Here is a 19,234-nt window from a genome sequence, read left to right as displayed (position 1 = left end):
TGTGGGGCCCAAAAATGCCCCATCGGGTGATAAAAACCATGACATATTTCACCCAGATATAATAATATACGACATATTTTTAATGATATTGACCTGGGCCAATTTTTGTATTTTTCTAGTAAATGAGCAGTTTTTTGTGTTCGCGTTATCGTTAATTGACAAGTTACCGATGCGAAGAAATCAATAAAATAATATATAATAAGTTTCAACTCTGCTAGCTGACCCAGTTTATTTAGTTACAATTAGGTAGCGAATACCTGTGCGAAATACCATGATGAGCACATTACAGAGTTATTTTTATTCACATTATGTTTGCATATTTCCTGATAATATCACACTTGATGGGTTGTTTGTCAGAATATTAGAGTAAACGAGTTTAGTGTCAATAAAGGTCTTAGAATTTATGCATTCCTGATCAGCGGACATAAAGCTGAATTTATCAACGTTGAGGACCTGGTTATAAACGGCGGAATTGTGGAAGAGAAATGTGAATTCAAATTGTAACAAACTGTTCTTAATACGATTTATTTTAATATGTCCAATCCAAATGGTTGTGTTTTTTTTGATTTTACGACTTTCTATTTATTAAATATGGTTAAACTAGACTAAGAAAAACGCAGTTAATAAATGATACGAAAGTACGATTTTGTGAAGATCACTCTTCAAATGTTCTCCAGCTTTTTCAGCTAGTATCTAAAATTCTAAACCTTTGCATTTAATGGCAGTTATAAAGGATTCGTAAAGTATAAACTAAAAAACGGGAATATAAATAGTAAAACGAAGCCCTAGAATTCCAAAACAAACTGCTCATAACGATACTAGAAATAAAAAGTTCAACCAGATATTAATAAAACTGATTCTTGTAAAAAGCCCCACACAAAATAACTACTATAAGCTTTGGTTTCCGAAACTTCAAACACAAGAACAGAACATCTATGATCATACTCATGGCTAAAAAGTTAAAATAAACGTGGTAAATACATATTTGTGGTCCTTTAATCACTCAAAAACAAAACATCCTTTTTCCGTGTACTAAAGCAATAGCTATTAATATCAATAAATTCGCTAAAATTCTCTAATTCTAGTCTTTCATTATTTTGAGTAGAACGTGAATCTGAAAGCATTCTTCGTTTTTGTCTATTCAGGTCTAATGTACTTCTTCGCGCGGCTCCTGAAGGTGGAACATGTTATACTTATTGATTCAAACTTGAAACTACAACGTTCTGCAATATCGTCAGAATTTAACTATTGGTTTGTACACATCTTTTCTTGAAGAATAAAAGATAAAGAAATTCCAATATTTACAATGATTAAATAAAATTAAATAGTTTGCGAATGTGTTCTCACCTCATTTCAGTCTTAATGCAGTGATATTCACACCACAGGGCGTTCGGGATCAGGGAGTAATCTTTAATAAGTAGCATCTCACATATAGGCCTAGGAAGACAAAATATTAATATAAGAATAATTTGCCAATGATCAAATCAATATATTGAGAATCAATAATATTACAGTGTTGCTCATCTTAGGAATCTCCATATTCCGTAAAATAGGTCTAATAAATTCAAGTATCGAAAAACTAATTTATTAGTAGATGTGAGTAGTTTACTTACATGCTTGCTATGATAGGGAAATAAGGACCAGCGAATTTCTCCAATAGAATGAACCAGAGAGCACCAATTCCGAGGCCGACTAAGAAGCCGGCACATATTTGAGATTGGGTGTGGTACTTGAGATAATGCCTGGTCGAGGAATGTATGTAATTAGAACTCTCTGTTGAGTAGATTGAGGGGAGTAAATCCAAGTAACCTACATAGCTGTACAGTCTAAATATATTTTAGACTTACTGCAGCTGTTAATTGTTTAAAAAAAGTGTAGCTGGTGCCTGCCAGGCACTGCCTGGTGGTACATATAATATTAATTCATTTCGAGCGGGCCATGATATCGATCTATGAAACAATTCGATCGATCAAGCTAGCTAATTTAATTTATATATAAGACGCGCGAAAAATATATGAGCTGGCAGTGGCCACCCTCATCAGTGAAATTGTCTTCGCGCGTTCCATATTTTACGCATTTTTCGGCAAGATTAACTGGTATTTCGATATTTAAACGGTTTCCACACCAAATTCGCAATGAAACTTTAAGATTAATCATTAAAATTACCTGCTATAGCATACAGCTAATGATACAACGACAGTCAACGCAGCTAAAACGTGTTTCCATATCTTTGCTAGAGGTATAATGAACGTCACTACAGCTTATTCTGCAATTGACGGCTGTGAGCGTTATCAATAATATTATATTGAGAACAAATATGATTTATGCAAATATTTGAATAATGTTATATATTTATCATGAGTTGTTGGTGGCGTATAGCTAAATCGATTTATCTGCATCAAATCAGTATCCCATAACATGATAATGTTTGTAATAATTCTGCTGCTCGAACGAATTTTCTTCAGAAATTTAAAAAATAACCTTATTAGAGAATAAATTTACAAAACAACCGTATTTGCAATTATGCCCGTTAAAAGATGACATTTACCCACCTTACGTAGAAAAGGAGGATAATAAACATAGAGAAATATCCAGCAAATTGGCTGTGTGCGGAGGGCATACCATGTTGACTCCACTGAACACTAGAAGCAGCTGAAAAGTTATAAATTATAGATCATACATTTTTCAATTATAGAAATCGGATCTCTTTGATGTTTTTTTAATCATACTTCTAACTATCTGACGTTAGAACTCCATAAAACACGGTAATATACACCACAGTGTAAACACCAATACTGAACCAACTTACTCAAAGTCATTGTCTGACCAGGTTATCAAAACCCAACATAAAGTGACAAACAGTGTGTCCAGACTATACTGTAGCTGCTACTACAGTGTAGCCGCTACTAGTTACTACAGTGTAATGCTAAACGTCTGTCGTGCCCTGTGTCTCACTAATTTCATCCTGACTTTCGTTCAATTTTCAAATTTCGCCGCCTAGTGAGCTAGAGGTGGTTGGTAAACACATCACGTACCATCTAGCTTGGGTTATAGCCAGAATATCGCCGGAACATAACCCTTCAGTAGATACGAAAATACCTCACTTTTACTCTGAGGGACGGGAATTACACGTGCGCACTCTAAATCTCCCTAATCTAAACCATTAGTTATAATAACTCGTTCTCTCCCCGCTCGGGTAACTACTTTACTCCTGCTTACACCGACTTAAATAAATTATGTACATAAACTGTGCGGCCTCTACTAATGTTTGATGTTGACATGTGGTGCGATGGTCTGTCGACAGGTTGACTCATCCCACAAAGCTACAAACTCAGGGCTATTGAAATATTTCTCTTTCGGACGGAGAATACAATTCGGCTGAGGGAAATTAGTGTCAGATATTGCTTAGGACTGAATCAAAATATCGTGATTATGTCTACGATTTTTTCCTCTGATGATTCACTGCATGACGAACCTCAGACTTCATCTCGGATATTTCCCCGTAGAGCTGGCTCTGATGAAACGTGCCAGAAACACCTCCATTACCTGGGACACCTGGGAAATACAGCCCAGCGCCTAAAATACATCCTCTCAGCTCTCCAATAATCCCACAGTGTTAAAACTGGACAAATCTCATCGTTCCTTCCCAGGTTATTCTACTTCTACCAGGCTCATTTTCCTCCAGATAATTTGTCTAAGCTCAAATGAAATAATGGTAATTACCAGGGATGATGCGAGGTGGTTGGTTGCAACCCACACGTTTACCACATTACCAACTATTCTCTCAACTTACTAAAAATATACGCTGGACACGCTGGACACGCTGGCGCGATCCACTGGGCCAGCATTTCCGCATATTTGTGGTTTACAGACGTGTTCAGTATGCGATAATGTTATTTAAGTATATAATATACATATTTAATAAGTTTACAATGCATGGTGCGCGGGCTGGTTTAAACTTTAATGCAATAAAGCTTCAACAACAATACTCTTCCGTTACAGAACCTGCAGTTGTGTTGATAAAGTCATGCACTGTGCAAATATATATATAATACGGTGGTTCAAAAACACAAACTTTCTTTGGTTTTATTCAGTGTAGGCTCAATCGTTGATCAGTTTAAAAATGGATGTTTACAAAACTAATTTACAAAACCTATCTATAGTTTAGTTTAGTTTAGGCCAGTAGACACTTTACCACAACACACTATTAGCAAACTAAGTTTTTTATCGACAGTAATTTTGAATAAGGAGGAGTTAAACTTTAAAACATTAAGTAAACCTTAACCATTACGTTAACTTTAAAACATAGATTAAATGGATAACTTAAAAGATAACTTTATACCAACTTCTAGCAGGGCGAGGTTCAGCGATAATCCGTTTCAGTACTTGGTTAATCCCCTCGTTTACAAACATTCCCAGGAAGAAGAAAATCTGAGGATAAGAAATACGGTTTATTTATAGAAAGTTGAATTATTTATCGAATTCAGAAGTATAAATTAAAGTCTATATAGTAGATAGAGAATACGATGGGTCATTAGACTTTTCTGTCTTTTATCTTATTCAAGAAACTTAATTAAGTCCTATGCAGCTTGTGACCATAAATAAATCTCTGAATAGTTTAGTCTGATTATAACAGACTCGATGTTCGACTTTAAGGCTTTACAGTAAATAAAAATATCTAAGAAACTTAATTAAGTCTTACGAAAGCTTTTGCCTTTACATAAATTATCTTCGATGTTTAACATAATTTAACCATCAAAAGTTTTAAGTAGTGTGTAAGCTGTTGATGGACAGAGGTACTTAAAAACATTCTTATGAATAAGCTGGCATCACGTAATTGTTAAACTAGTGTCTAACATGCAATGCATGTTTTAACATTAATAGGCTACACTTTCGTCTACAAAACTGTGATCTACTGATCGATTTCGAGAATGTACACTTATAATATATTTAAATGCTTTTGAGCACGATCCTTGAGTGTCGGCCTCTTTAAAAGACATACGCTTATGACATGAGATTATTATTTAAATATGCTTATTACTATAATACTTGAGAATTATTTTAATGACATATACAAAGGTGAGGCATATGTTTTTGACACGTGACGATGATTCTGGAATTTGATTGGTCAATAGGTGAAGCTGATTGGTTAATTGCTGTAACGTGTCAAAAAAGCATGGCTCACCTCCCCACCAGAATCCACATCTATTGACTATAACATATAAACTACGGTATAGTAAAATAATGACTAACCGTAGTGAGATCACGACGGAGCACTATGATAGGAATAAAGCTGATAACCGTAAAACTGGGCAGCAGACTGAACCATGCCAATATCAGTCCAAACAGGTCCCCTGAGAATTAAATCAAGATAAAATTATCCTAATTATGTCATTTTTATGCTATTTTGGTTTTATTGCGGTCGAAACAGCCGGTTTTCTCCAAAATTTACGAATTGTCTCGGTGGTTTAAATTTTAAAATAAACTTAAAAAGATAAAATTATTAAATTCTTCGAACACCCCACGTGAGTTTACGTTGAAAATAAGTAAGGTTTGACGGGATTTAGAGAAAACATGATGATAATTGAGACAACACATACACACACACACACACACACACACACACATATCACATCCTGGTGGGCGTTGACAGGAATTCACTCAATTAGTATCATTTAGTCTGATTATTCTTCAGCTCAATTTTAAGGAAACTGATATCAGTGGAGTACACCGAGAATGCCTGCGCAGGGCACTCTAATAAAAATATTCCACAATACTTCTCTGACAAATCCCAATGGTCCACCGAGTATCATCTGTCGATTTAATCGATAGTCAGTCATTTGTTGATGGTTCAACCACTTTTATTGTCTGTCAATTATTGTCTTTTCTTTACCAAATATTTGCATTTTCCTTCACACAATGCAACTATATGGAATATGTAAGCGTATTGAGTCAGCTTCATTGAGTCAACAGAAAAGAATATCCAAAAGTTACAAAAGATACAGGACTAGCTTTTGATTATATTTCTAATATTTGTCCATAATGTCTGTACTGATATTATAGAAGTGCACAATATTGATATTTTCATACTAATATCTCAATATTATTGTCCATAAATTCTGAGCTGATTTAGCATTGCATCATCTTGATATTTCCGTAATAAGCATATTTTAATGTCGATTGTCGAAGCGTATAATAAATTTTTAAATTCAGTAATTTATCAATTTACTAATCAATATTACAACCCAATCAAATTTATCGCTGCATTACAACTTTACAATAATTCCCCCCTTAATCTTAACTTCCCAAGAGTACGAGGCTGTTATTGGCTAGAACAATCTCGCTCCCCAACAATAAAGCGAGCATTATCAAACGTACATTATCTATTTAATTGTAGAATTGTTTAGCAAGGGTGCTGGTGAACACACTCACACTTATAACCATTTCCTACATACATCTCCGGAGAGAATGGGAGAGCAGAGCCGGAGAGGGAGAGAGAGAGAGAGAGAATGGGAGAGCAGGGTCAGGCTTCTCTTGCTGTAATGGGCCACGGTAAACGGGCCATGGCTTGTAAACGGTTGACCCAAATGTGTAATGTTTACTGTTTACAATGTACACTAATGTATGTAAATATACAAATCTCTCACAGCTAAATTGTGATGGTATAAAGGTATAATAGGGTCTGTTACCGTGACAACCCATGATTCAAAAGACCTAGGTACACTAGGTACACACTAGGAACACACTAGGTACACTAGGTACACACTGGTACACACTAGGTACAGTGTACACACTAGGTACACTATGCCTAACACAACTGTCTGGAGAATTGTGTTGTAACTGGAACCTGTGACAGACCGTATCTTTATATTTGATGTTAGAATGAGAGTGGAAGCACCTGTGACAGACCGTATCTTTATATTTGATGTTAGAATGAGAGTGGAAGCGCCTGTTATCACAACCTCATTGAAAATACAACATGTACACAATCATTAAGGTAGACAAGTCTACTTTATAGTAATACAATCATCTTTTCGAAGACAAGTTTATGCTCGTAAGTGTACACTAAGATTACATTTAGTTAATAGTTAATAAGAGTTAATAGTACTATGTTTACAGTAGATTTATAGTAAGCAAGGGTCGACCAAGGGCAGGATTTGCGACCTAGGCCGAGGAAATTTTGCTTTGATAAAACCGAGGCCGAGGAAAAATCGCTATTCCTCGGTAAAACCGAGGACTCAGACTCGGTCGACCCTTGATAGTAAGATTCTCGATATTTAAGCAGGTACCCCTCCACATTTAACCCTCAATCAAGTTTCCTATCATTCAGCTGAGTCGACCGTCCGACCGAGGAGATCGCATAGATCCAATGGATCCTTAGCTACTCCCTAGACTAGGTTGACAAGGTTTGCTCCAGGTATGCATTATATACTGAAGGCCTAGTTCCCATATATCCACAGTGAATAGTCCAGCTTTATAAACAATACAAAAAGCAGGGCAATCATTGACAGGCAAGTCTAACAGCTAACGTGTTATAATGTACCTTATGTGATATTGTAGGTACCTAAGTACCTTATTGACCGTTAGAACTCCTCCAAGCTTCCAATCCAATGTTGTGTAGTTTATAAACACCCAACAGTGCAATAAGCAGATTGGTTTGGAGTGTTGTTTTATGGTCAACCTGTTATAAATCATTTTCTAACCACGGAATATTAAGCGGAATATTGTCTGTGGGCATGTTGTGAATAAAAGGGTTTATGCCGCTTCAGTGTGAACATTTATTTTTACATTCCATGTGAAAATTAAGCTGATGGCACGTCACAAGCCTTGGTCAAATCGGAATCCATTATTAAACAACTACATATAAATATTCGCACAGCTCAAGTGCTCAATGTTCAATGAACTCATGTTGGTAATGTACAGTAAAACCCTGATTTACTCTTTTCTCCCAAATAGGGGATTTACACGTATTTAATTTAAACAAGATTCAAAACCCCAATTCACCGCGAACCACGATTTACCGCGGATGTTTCCTTTCCCTCAAACTCCGCAGTTATTCAGGGTTTTACTGTACATGTAATTTCCTGGACATACAAGCCACGTTATTTTATAGCGTTTTTAAGATGAAGTTAACTTCTAATCTATATATTATTTTAGAAGTGGTGCATATTATATCTGTTGAGTCAGTGATAAACCAGACAACTAACACAGTCTACCAGAGAACTAACACAGTCTACCAGACAACTAACACAGTCTACCAGACAACTAACACAGTCTACCGGACAACTAACACAGTCTACCAGACAACTAACACAGTCTACCAGACAACTAACACAGTCTACCAGACAACTAACACAGTCTACCAGACAACTAACACAGTCTACCAGACAACTAACACAGTCTACCAGACAACTAACACAGTCTACCAGACAACTAACACAGTCTACCAGACAACTAACACAGTCTACCAGACAACTAACACAGTCTACCAGACAACTAACACAGTCTACCAGACAACTAACACAGTCTACCAGACAACTAACACAGTCTACCAGACAACTAACACAGTCTACCAGACAACTAACACAGTCTACCAGACAACTAACACAGTCTACCAGACAACTAACACAGTCTACCGGACAACTAACACAGTCTACCAGACAACTAACACAGTCTACCAGACAACTAACACAGTCTACCAGACAACTAACACAGTCTACCGGACAACTAACACAGTCTACCAGACAACTAACACAGTCTACCAGACAACTAACACAGTCTACCAGACAACTGACACAGTCTACCAGACAACTAACACAGTCTACCAGAGAACTAACACAGTCTACCAGACAACTAACACAGTCTACCAGACAACTAACACAGTCTACCAGACAACTAACACAGTCTACCAGACAACTAACACAGTCTACCAGACAACTAACACAGTCTACCAGATAACTAACACAGTCTACCAGACAACTAACACAGTCTACCAGACAACTAACACAGTCTACCAGACAACTAACACAGTCTACCGGTCAACTAACACAGTCTACCGGTCAACTAACACAGTCTACCAGACAACTAACACAGTCTACCAGACAACTAACACAGTCTACCAGACAACTAACACAGTCTACCAGATAACTAACACAGTCTACCAGACAACTAACACAGTCTACCAGACAACTAACACAGTCTACCAGACAACTAACACAGTCTACCAGACAACTAACACAGTCTACCAGACAACTAACACAGTCTACCAGACAACTAACACAGTCTACCAGACAACTAACACAGTCTACCAGACAACTAACACAGTCTACCAGACAACTGACACAGTCTACCAGACAACTAACACAGTCTACCAGACAACTAACACAGTCTACCAGACAACTAACACAGTCTACCAGACAACTAACACAGTCTACCAGACAACTAACACAGTCTACCAGACAACTAACACAGTCTACCAGACAACTAACACAGTCTACCAGACAACTAACACAGTCTACCAGACAACTAACACAGTCTACCAGACAACTAACACAGTCTACCAGACAACTAACACAGTCTACCAGACAACTAACACAGTCTACCGGTCAACTAACACAGTCTACCAGACAACTGACACAGTCTACCAGACAACTAACACAGTCTACCAGACAACTAACACAGTCTACCAGACAACTGACACAGTCTACCGACAACTAACACAGTCTACCAGACAACTAACACAGTCTACCAGACAACTAACACAGTCTACCAGACAACTAACACAGTCTACCAGACAACTAACACAGTCTACCAGACAACTAACACAGTCTACCAGACAACTAACACAGTCTACCAGACAACTAACACAGTCTACCAGACAACTAACACAGTCTACCAGACAACTAACACAGTCTACCAGACAACTAACACAGTCTACCAGACAACTAACACAGTCTACCAGACAACTAACACAGTCTACCAGACAACTAACACAGTCTACCAGACAACTAACACAGTCTACCAGACAACTAACACAGTCTACCAGACAACTAACACAGTCTACCAGACAACTAACACAGTCTACCAGACAACTAACACAGTCTACCAGACAACTAACACAGTCTACCAGACAACTAACACAGTCTACCAGACAACTAACACAGTCTACCAGACAACTAACACAGTCTACCAGACAACTAACACAGTCTACCAGACAACTAACACAGTCTACCAGACAACTAACACAGTCTACCAGACAACTAACACAGTCTACCAGACAACTAACACAGTCTACCAGACAACTAACACAGTCTACCAGACAACTAACACAGTCTACCAGACAACTAACACAGTCTACCAGACAACTAACACAGTCTACCAGACAACTAACACAGTCTACCAGACAACTAACACAGTCTACCAGACAACTAACACAGTCTACCAGACAACTAACACAGTCTACCAGACAACTAACACAGTCTACCAGACAACTAACACAGTCTACCAGACAACTAACACAGTCTACCAGACAACTAACACAGTCTACCAGACAACTAACACAGTCTACCAGACAACTAACACAGTCTACCAGACAACTAACACAGTCTACCAGACAACTAACACAGTCTACCAGACAACTAACACAGTCTACCAGACAACTAACACAGTCTACCAGACAACTAACACAGTCTACCAGACAACTAACACAGTCTACCAGACAACTAACACAGTCTACCAGACAACTAACACAGTCTACCAGACAACTAACACAGTCTACCAGACAACTAACACAGTCTACCAGACAACTAACACAGTCTACCAGACAACTAACACAGTCTACCAGACAACTAACACAGTCTACCAGACAACTAACACAGTCTACCAGACAACTAACACAGTCTACCAGACAACTAACACAGTCTACCAGACAACTAACACAGTCTACCAGACAACTAACACAGTCTACCAGACAACTAACACAGTCTACCAGACAACTAACACAGTCTACCAGACAACTAACACAGTCTACCAGACAACTAACACAGTCTACCAGACAACTAACACAGTCTACCAGACAACTAACACAGTCTACCAGACAACTAACACAGTCTACCAGACAACTAACACAGTCTACCAGACAACTAACACAGTCTACCAGACAACTAACACAGTCTACCAGACAACTAACACAGTCTACCAGACAACTAACACAGTCTACCAGACAACTAACACAGTCTACCAGACAACTAACACAGTCTACCAGACAACTAACACAGTCTACCAGACAACTAACACAGTCTACCAGACAACTAACACAGTCTACCAGACAACTAACACAGTCTACCAGACAACTAACACAGTCTACCAGACAACTAACACAGTCTACCAGACAACTAACACAGTCTACCAGACAACTAACACAGTCTACCAGACAACTAACACAGTCTACCAGACAACTAACACAGTCTACCAGACAACTGACACAGTCTACCAGACAACTAACACAGTCTACCAGACAACTAACACAGTCTACCAGACAACTAACACAGTCTACCAGACAACTAACACAGTCTACCAGACAACTAACACAGTCTACCAGACAACTAACACAGTCTACCGGTCAAACATTGCGGAAAGAGTTGTCCTACAACAAACAGGTACTTCCTCTGAAGATGTAGGATCATTGGAAGCCAGCTTCTTATGACAATTTTCTGTACAAGTGGACAAAATTGGGTTCTGAAAAACCGAGATTTACATTTCAGACAGGATGGCCAGGTAGAAAACTTAATCTTGCGCGCTCCCTCAAAAGTATTAATGTCGTTAGCCTGAAAATCATTTCCAAACCCATTAGATAGAATTAGATGACTAAATTCCACTTCCAGTAATTTATTCTCACAACTGTTAAACCGCACACTCGTAGTAGACGAAAAACGTTGGTTTGACATAAGAAATAGGCAATTATAGTCTCGTGGGGGATGATTTATCTGTTTTTAGATATAATATGTACAACGACTGTTTGGTATTAAAGTATTAAGGATTGGATATTCATCACACGTTGCCTGTAGTACTACAAATTCATGCACTAAGTCCAAATGTAGCATAATATAAGGTTTGGTGAAAGGGCTGGTTTTGATTCGCTAACAGCTGATATTTCTGAAGAAAGCTTTAGCTCTTTAGCCTTTCAGACTGTTGAAATGTCGGGCATGTTATACCTGCTAGTACTACAGCAGTGGCGTGCATTGCACATAGTTTCCCTTCTCAGACCTGTATAATTTAAGAAGACATGAGAGTTAGTACACAAGGGTCGTTGTAACAATTTATATTAATTATAGCTCTGATCACGTGAGTCCTGATCACGTGACTTTTACAACGACCCTGACCTAGCCTACTCCTTCAACTCTAACACGTCCATGGCCCATATGGTTCAAAATGTACATGACTAAAGTCTAAATGGGCTGGTGTACAACAAAAAGGTGCTAGTTTATCATTGTAGTTTGTACAATGTTCAAGGTAATTACTGGTCGTTAGTGATCACGGTCTCTGATCTACATCCACTCTACTCTACTCTAAATCTGTAATTACCAACTAGGGTTACAGCTGGTATGCTGGTTAGATACTCCTTTATAAACAATTTACATGGGAGACGGGAATCCGAGATATGGATGCCTGGAGTAGGTTAATCATGCATATATTGATACAGACTAGAATAGCTGTGCACTGAATGACTGTTGTCTATTATAAACGTTTACATTCAGAACAGAGTCACTCAATTAGTTGAGCTCTACTGCTATAAGGTAACTAATATAATGGTTACTGACTATGGTAAGTTGTAACTGACTATGGTAAATAAGGTAACAATAGCGGTAACAGAAGTTTACCACCCGTTAGAACGGGTGGAGACAATAATATGAGTTCCTGGGTTTCGTCCACTTTGCAAATTGATGCAGACTAAATAAATGTACAGTGTATACAGACCCACCTTCTCTACAGTCTACATACATACATGTTACATGGCGAGATCTCCATCCAAAAGGATTAGTCTGCGTCGACTGCGTCATTACTTTGTATTATACAACTTCGGCGGGTAACATTTCTCCATCCCTTTCGGTCTGCAGCTAATCTTCTCATACAATCAATCGTGAGTCCATTCCGATCCAATCTCTGCTCAGCATCCTCAATAAATACATCATTTAAGCTCTTCCTAGGCCTGCCTCTTGATCTCTTCCCATGCTTGGGTTTCCATTCAAGTAAATAGTTGGGTAACCGATCTTCAGGCATTCTACTGACATGTCCAAACCAACGCAGCCGTTTTGTTGTTATTATGTCAGCAAGAGCAGTTATTGATGCCCTTCTTAAAACATCCTCATTACTTACTCGATGGAACCACCTCACTCTCAGGATTCTTCTTAAGCAGTATTGATGGAAAGACTCCAATCTTCTTGTCTGCACTTGAGTCGTGTTCCATATCTCACATCCATAGGTCAGAATGGTAAGAACAGCTGCGATGTAGATTCGCACTTTGTTGTTAATGCTTATGTTCTTATTCTTCCAAATGTTGTTGAGTTGGTTAAAAGCTCCAGTTGCTTTTCCAATCCTGACACTTATTTCTTTATCAATCTTGCCATCTGATGTAATTTTGGCACCCAAATAAGTGAATTGAGTGACCTGCTTTGCAGAGTTTCCATCGACAGTTATATCTATGGTCCTATTCTCTGGGAGTGGGTGCTGCGATGTATCTTTCCCAATGACCATGATCTCTGTTTTCTTTGCGTTCATCTTTAAACCCCCGAGCCCACAGTATTTCGCAATATTGTCCGTAGTTTCTTGCAGTCCTTCAACAGTGTCATCCATTCCTGCGATGTCATCAGCATAGTCCAGATCAATGACACATTTTTCCGGTTGTCTGGAACTTTGTCTGTACTGAAGAGTAAAACCACGGAATATACATGAGTCTCAATAATATGTCTACTTTATCTGCCTCTTTGTCTATATATCTCACTGTCTATAGTAATATAGTTTTAAACTAATTACAACACTACAAATCTATTACATTTATTGAGAATTATGTAATGTAACGTGATGGAAATATTTTAAACGGGCATATCCTGTCCAAACCGGCAAACCCAGGATGTACTACATGAAGAATTCGTTGTAACTTTGTTTGAAAAGCATTAATACATCTCCTTATAATTATAGTCCCTCAGCTGAAGGAAAAGACTGAATGGCCTGAGCCTGTTAATATAACTTATAATATAACTTTAAAGCTGAGCCTGTTAACTTTAAACGCCAGAACTAAAGCTGCCTAATTCAGTCTTTCACTCTACGCATACCATTTAGATGTAAGGAATATTGCTGAACGAGCTCTAACTAGTTTGTAAAGTAAAGGTCGGGCCTACTTTCTGGCCCACAATTCAATAACGATTATATTACTTGTATTAGTAGGCCTCCTTTCTGACTTAAAGCGTAGCCAATGCGTTATGCAAGTCTTTTATCTAGCATAAAAATAGCCGGATCAGTAAATCACTATCAAAAAGCATCACATACAGCAGAAGCCAGAAAAGAGTAAGAACCAGATAAGATAATTTAATGTAGTAATCTGGGCAGAACAGAAATGTCCCAGCACTGGTTGTTTCACTTTTCGATGACTTAATTCAGCTAACTAAAATTATATATATCATATATAATTTTTGTTTTTGGTTTTAAGAGAAACGATGTAAGATATTTAAGCATAATATATATATAATACATCTTTTCTCTTAAAAACAAAAAAGTCAACTCTAAGCCTTCTTAGTCTCCCTTCAAATAAATTACCAGATTGTACTGCAAAAGACAGGTCGCTAGTTGAGCAGGAGAGTTCTCTCACTACATAATTAGAGCAGCAACTAATTATAATTAGAGCAGCAACTAATTATAATTAACGGCTCACTGTCCTACTTTATCATGACTACAACACCTGAAACTGGCCGCCTTGTAATGAGTTGTAACATGGTAAAACGAAGCTAATGTTAAATCTCATGTCTAACGTTACTATTGTTTAATGTCAGACACGTAGAAAGAAGCTTGTGTTTCAATACATATTGTCGTGTGGACGTGTGTTTAGTGTTGCTACAAGGAACAGCTGGCACTAGCAGCTTGTTCAGGCTTGTAGAGGTGGTTGATACAAGGAACAGCTGGCACTATACTAGCAGCTTGTTCAGGCTTGTAGAGGTGGTTGATACAAGGAACAGCTGGCACTAGCAGCTTGTTCAGGCTTGTAGAGGTGGTTGATACAAGGAACAGCTGGCACTAGCAGCTTGTTCAGGCTTGTAGAGGTGGTTGATACAAGGAACAGCTGGCACTAGCAGCTTGTTCAGGCTTGTAGAGGTGGTTGCTACAAGGAACAGTTGGCACTAGCAGCTTGTTCAGGCTTGTAGAGGTGGTTGGTACAAGCTTTACCATCTCATTACAGCTTGTTCAGGCTTGTAGAGGTGGTTGGTACAAGCTTTACCATTTCATTACAGCTTGTTCAGGCTTGTAAAGGTGGTTGGTACAAGCTTTACCATCTCATTACAGCTAGTTCAGGCTTGTAGAGGTGGTTTGTACAAGCTTTACCATCTCATTACAGCTTGTTCAGGCTTGTAGAGGTGGTTGGTACAAGCTTTACCATTTCATTAGAACTAATATCCAGTTAAACGGTTTTGTTGTGTTTCCAGTTTCCACAATCTGCGTTGGTTAACCTAATAATAACCTGCAAACACTGCACTAATATATCCCAGACAACACAACGGGTGTGTATTACATGAAGCCAAGTAAGTAAGGGAAACTCACACTCCACCGTTTTGAGTATTGTGCAAAACCGGAGAGAGAATGCATATGTGTGTGGCCTCCCCCTGTGGTGAACCGGAGAGAGAATGCAGATGTGTGTGTGGCCTCCCCCTGTGGTGAAGTAAAGTTCACTAGTAAACGGAGTGTCAGGTCGTCTGGAGCGTTTTACCATGATATACCGATCTCAACACACACTCACGGAGTGTGTTCGAGAGCGGTTCAGCAATCAGCGGTATGTCTTGGTAGACGGCGTGAGAATAATATTTCCTTTAGTCGAGGAAACTGTGTTAAATGCTTTTAACATGATGTGCTTGTAAGCGGAATGCACGAACGGGATTGATTTTAGAAAGTAACATGATGGAATTTAAAATCTGTTTTGGAATCATATCAACAAGTGTACATGTTAGCTGACTTTCTTGTTTAATACGTGTTAAAATATGCAGACTGTTTGTTGATCACGTACATTAGAGAATTCATTAACCAATAGAGTCTGGAACCCATATAAATACAGATTATCAGCCGTGATAAGAACTCACCCGGTTACTGTGATAAACCTGGTCAGGTGATCCATTATTGTTTCAGGATAAAGAATGTTTACACAAGAAAGATCAAATTTTCATAGAGAACTAGGAAATGGTGCCAAGTACTCTCTGTTTAGTATGAAGTATTGAAGTATCCAACAATTTTTGTACGTATATATGTGTGTTCACGAAACAAGCTATGTTGTGGCGCTTATTTTTTTGTAAATAAACAAAAACAAAAAATGTTGTAATTCTGTGATGTGCCTAGAGATTGTATTATGTAATAACTTTAGTCCACATAATTTACAAACTTTCAGAACAGTTGAAAACTTATTTATATAAATATATAATGAAGCTGTATGAAAGCGTTGATTAATTCTATATTTTGAACTTGAAGTCACTTTCATAGCCAGGGTCATATCTAGATGTCTGTTAATTAATCATTTAAAAATATCTCTAAAACATACCTTTAGGATATTCAATATGAGTAAAAGTTACGGGAACCCATATCTCCTTGTCCATTTTACATCTGCTGTACTGAATGAAGTTATGATTATCGATCGAGCGTGTATAATGATGCTAAATAATTAATGAAATTATAATTTAATTAGGTAGGAGCACATCAGGATGTAGTAATAATTTGATCAAAATTTGATTATCAAACATCGAATTGACACAATAATTGATTTAGCTGCACGAATATAGCGATATAGCGATTAGCATTGCAATTAACAACTAATTGCTTTATTAAATGAGAGATGAGTGCACGAGCACATCGAGACAGCCTTCAACAAAAATTTGGGAGATTTGAATTATCAATTATTTAGATTTATCTAACCTGATCTAGGAGTGGTGCAATGCAACGAATCAACGATCCTGATTTTAAATTTTACATTTATTGCTATTAAAAAAATAATTTTACCATGGTGAATGCAAATATATAATAAGCATTTTTATTATATATTGTTATAATTTCTAGCTCAAATGCTATGGTTAGCTTCAGACATAATGTTAAATTTGTAGCATTATGACTCTCCAGATAGTACAAAAGCTAGCATAATTTTATTATTATTTCTTTATTTGCGGTTAATTGTGCAACAAAGAAGTTTACTTTCGATTTTATTACCGTGGAGATAAAATACTAGTTGGTTTGAATATATTATTCTATAACATCATGGGCTTAAAATTTGAACTCAATAAAAATGTCTGAGTTTCCGCAACAAACATAATAAGTTAGGTTACCCCAAAAATATGTGAATATTCTGACCACTGAAAAACTGCAATAAATAATCTGATAAAGAAAGAAAATAATGTGTCCCATTGATGTTTGGTATACATTCTGACCACTGAAAAAAATTTGCAATAAATAATTAATAATCAAAGCAAAAGCATGTACCCCCATTGATAAATTAAAAAAACATTCTTCTGTATCCCATAAATATTTTCGGAATGAAAGCCAACAAAATAAATATTAGTTATAAGAAGAAAAACAAATTTTTGCCCACTTTCACCCAAAATGTTTATTAAAAAGTTTCCCACAACGACTAAACCCTCTTCACATAGAGTTATCATAGTAAAGCACCATCCTTGCCATGTGCGCATCACCCCAATGCCATCCACCCCAGTAAATCTGGCCCTCTTTAAACTCCGGAGCACCCTGCGTCCACGCTATCTCCATATTTACTCCGTGCTCTTCGTCTTCGTTAAACATCTCAACCACAAAGTGCATCCTCTCTGGCTTCAAGTACTGAGCGTGGAAGTGCATGTTGTTGGCTGTGTAAGGTCCTTGTTCTTGCATGACCTGTATGTTAAACTTCTTCTCTCCGTCCCTGCTGAGTGAGCATACTTTGACCAGGGTACCACAGTGAGTTGAGAGAACCACACAGTTGGTTGTCCTCGGGCGAGGGAAGGGGAACTTGTAGAATCTTTCTTCCAGGAGGAATCGTTTGGGAGTGGTGGTCTGTTTGCTGATAATGATGGTGTGGTTTTGGTTGGAAATCAGTTCAGTGCATTTCTGTAACATGGCCAGTTTTTCTGGACTATCGTTGAGCCAGTAAAGGCTGTTGAGAAAGCTCGCCGGGATCCTGCTCCAACCTCGGTCATGGATACATTCCGTAACTTTTTGGAGCGTTGTCCCAGTGAACTTGTCCCAGGCACCAAACATGTCGATTGCTTCTAGTAGCATGAAAAGGTTTTTAACCTCAGAGGAAAGGGCAAGAATGTTGACAAAATTCTTGAGAGGCATGTCTTCAAATATCTCATAACACTGAAAAAGGTGGTGTTTAGAGGGGATGAGCTCTAGTTCGGTTTTTGTACCGACCCCTTTCAGGGTTTTTACAGATCTTGCAGAGTTAGAAACAGACTTTGATTTGATGATGGGATCCTGTGGATGTCTTTTTTTGTACTCCTTCAATGTCTCCGAGTTTAGTCCGTGAATTATTCGTTTATCCTGCCGAGTAATGTTCTTTAACTTTCTAAGAAGGAAATCTATAAGTGCCTCATATCCTTGACGGTCAATTTCCATTGATTTAACCAGGTCAACTTGCCGTAAAACCGACCTCGAGGTGTCATCAAATGCTTGACTTTCCGTAAGGTTTCTGTAGACAACCCTCAGGAATACTTGGTACTCAGGAGGGTTGATAGACACCAGTAAATTTATCTGTCCCATCGTGAGCTTCTGATAGTCCATGTTCATGTACCGGCCAATAAAATCAGATATCTTATGACCGGTAGAAGTTATCTTATCGAGAATTTGCTTCAGATAAACGGGATCCATAATGTGCAACTTAATGTGGCAAGCTTCTTCAAACAAAATGAACATGTCATCTGTGAAGGTGTTTTTGAGGGAATCCAGCATTTCGTTGAAATAGTTGTGACAGTGCAGGATAAGCCATGCGACCTTGTAGTTG

At 38.0% G+C, this 19,234-nt stretch overlaps 1 protein-coding gene across 1 annotated transcript; it reads right to left on the bottom strand.

Moving 5' to 3' along the window:
- Positions 1–1,137: 1,137 nt before the first annotated feature.
- On the bottom strand, positions 1,138–16,865 carry LOC134821094 (dolichyldiphosphatase 1-like). The gene is made up of 9 exons (XM_063831762.1): positions 16,793–16,865; positions 5,254–5,354; positions 4,347–4,431; positions 2,558–2,652; positions 2,453–2,459; positions 2,167–2,254; positions 1,614–1,742; positions 1,348–1,437; positions 1,138–1,171 (listed from the first exon to the last, which is right to left on the bottom strand). Exons 1-9 carry the CDS (start codon positions 16,845–16,847, stop codon positions 1,138–1,140), a joined length of 684 nt encoding a protein of 227 aa, XP_063687832.1. The 5' UTR covers positions 16,848–16,865.
- Positions 16,866–19,234: the final 2,369 nt, after the last annotated feature.

This window comes from Bolinopsis microptera, chromosome 9 (assembly GCF_026151205.1).
Source record: "Bolinopsis microptera isolate Bmic1 chromosome 9, MBARI_Bmic_1.0, whole genome shotgun sequence".
In the NCBI taxonomy this organism is placed as follows: domain Eukaryota; kingdom Metazoa; phylum Ctenophora; class Tentaculata; order Lobata; family Bolinopsidae; genus Bolinopsis; species Bolinopsis microptera.
This window is presented reverse-complemented; position numbering and strand designations above follow the sequence as displayed.

What these genes read in the sequence shown, in the direction of transcription:
- LOC134821094 (XM_063831762.1), bottom strand. Translation starts at nt 16,847, where the DNA reads ATGGACAAGGAGATATGGGTTCCCGTAACTTTTACTCATATTGAATAT. An exon ending in TTAGCTGTATGCTATAGCAG is followed by an intron (nt 1,743 to 2,166) that starts GTAATTTTAATG and finishes TTCCTCGACCAG; the next exon opens with GCATTATCTCAAGTACCACA. An exon ending in TTCCCTATCATAGCAAGCAT is followed by an intron (nt 1,438 to 1,613) that starts GTAAGTAAACTA and finishes TTGTCTTCCTAG; the next exon opens with GCCTATATGTGAGATGCTAC.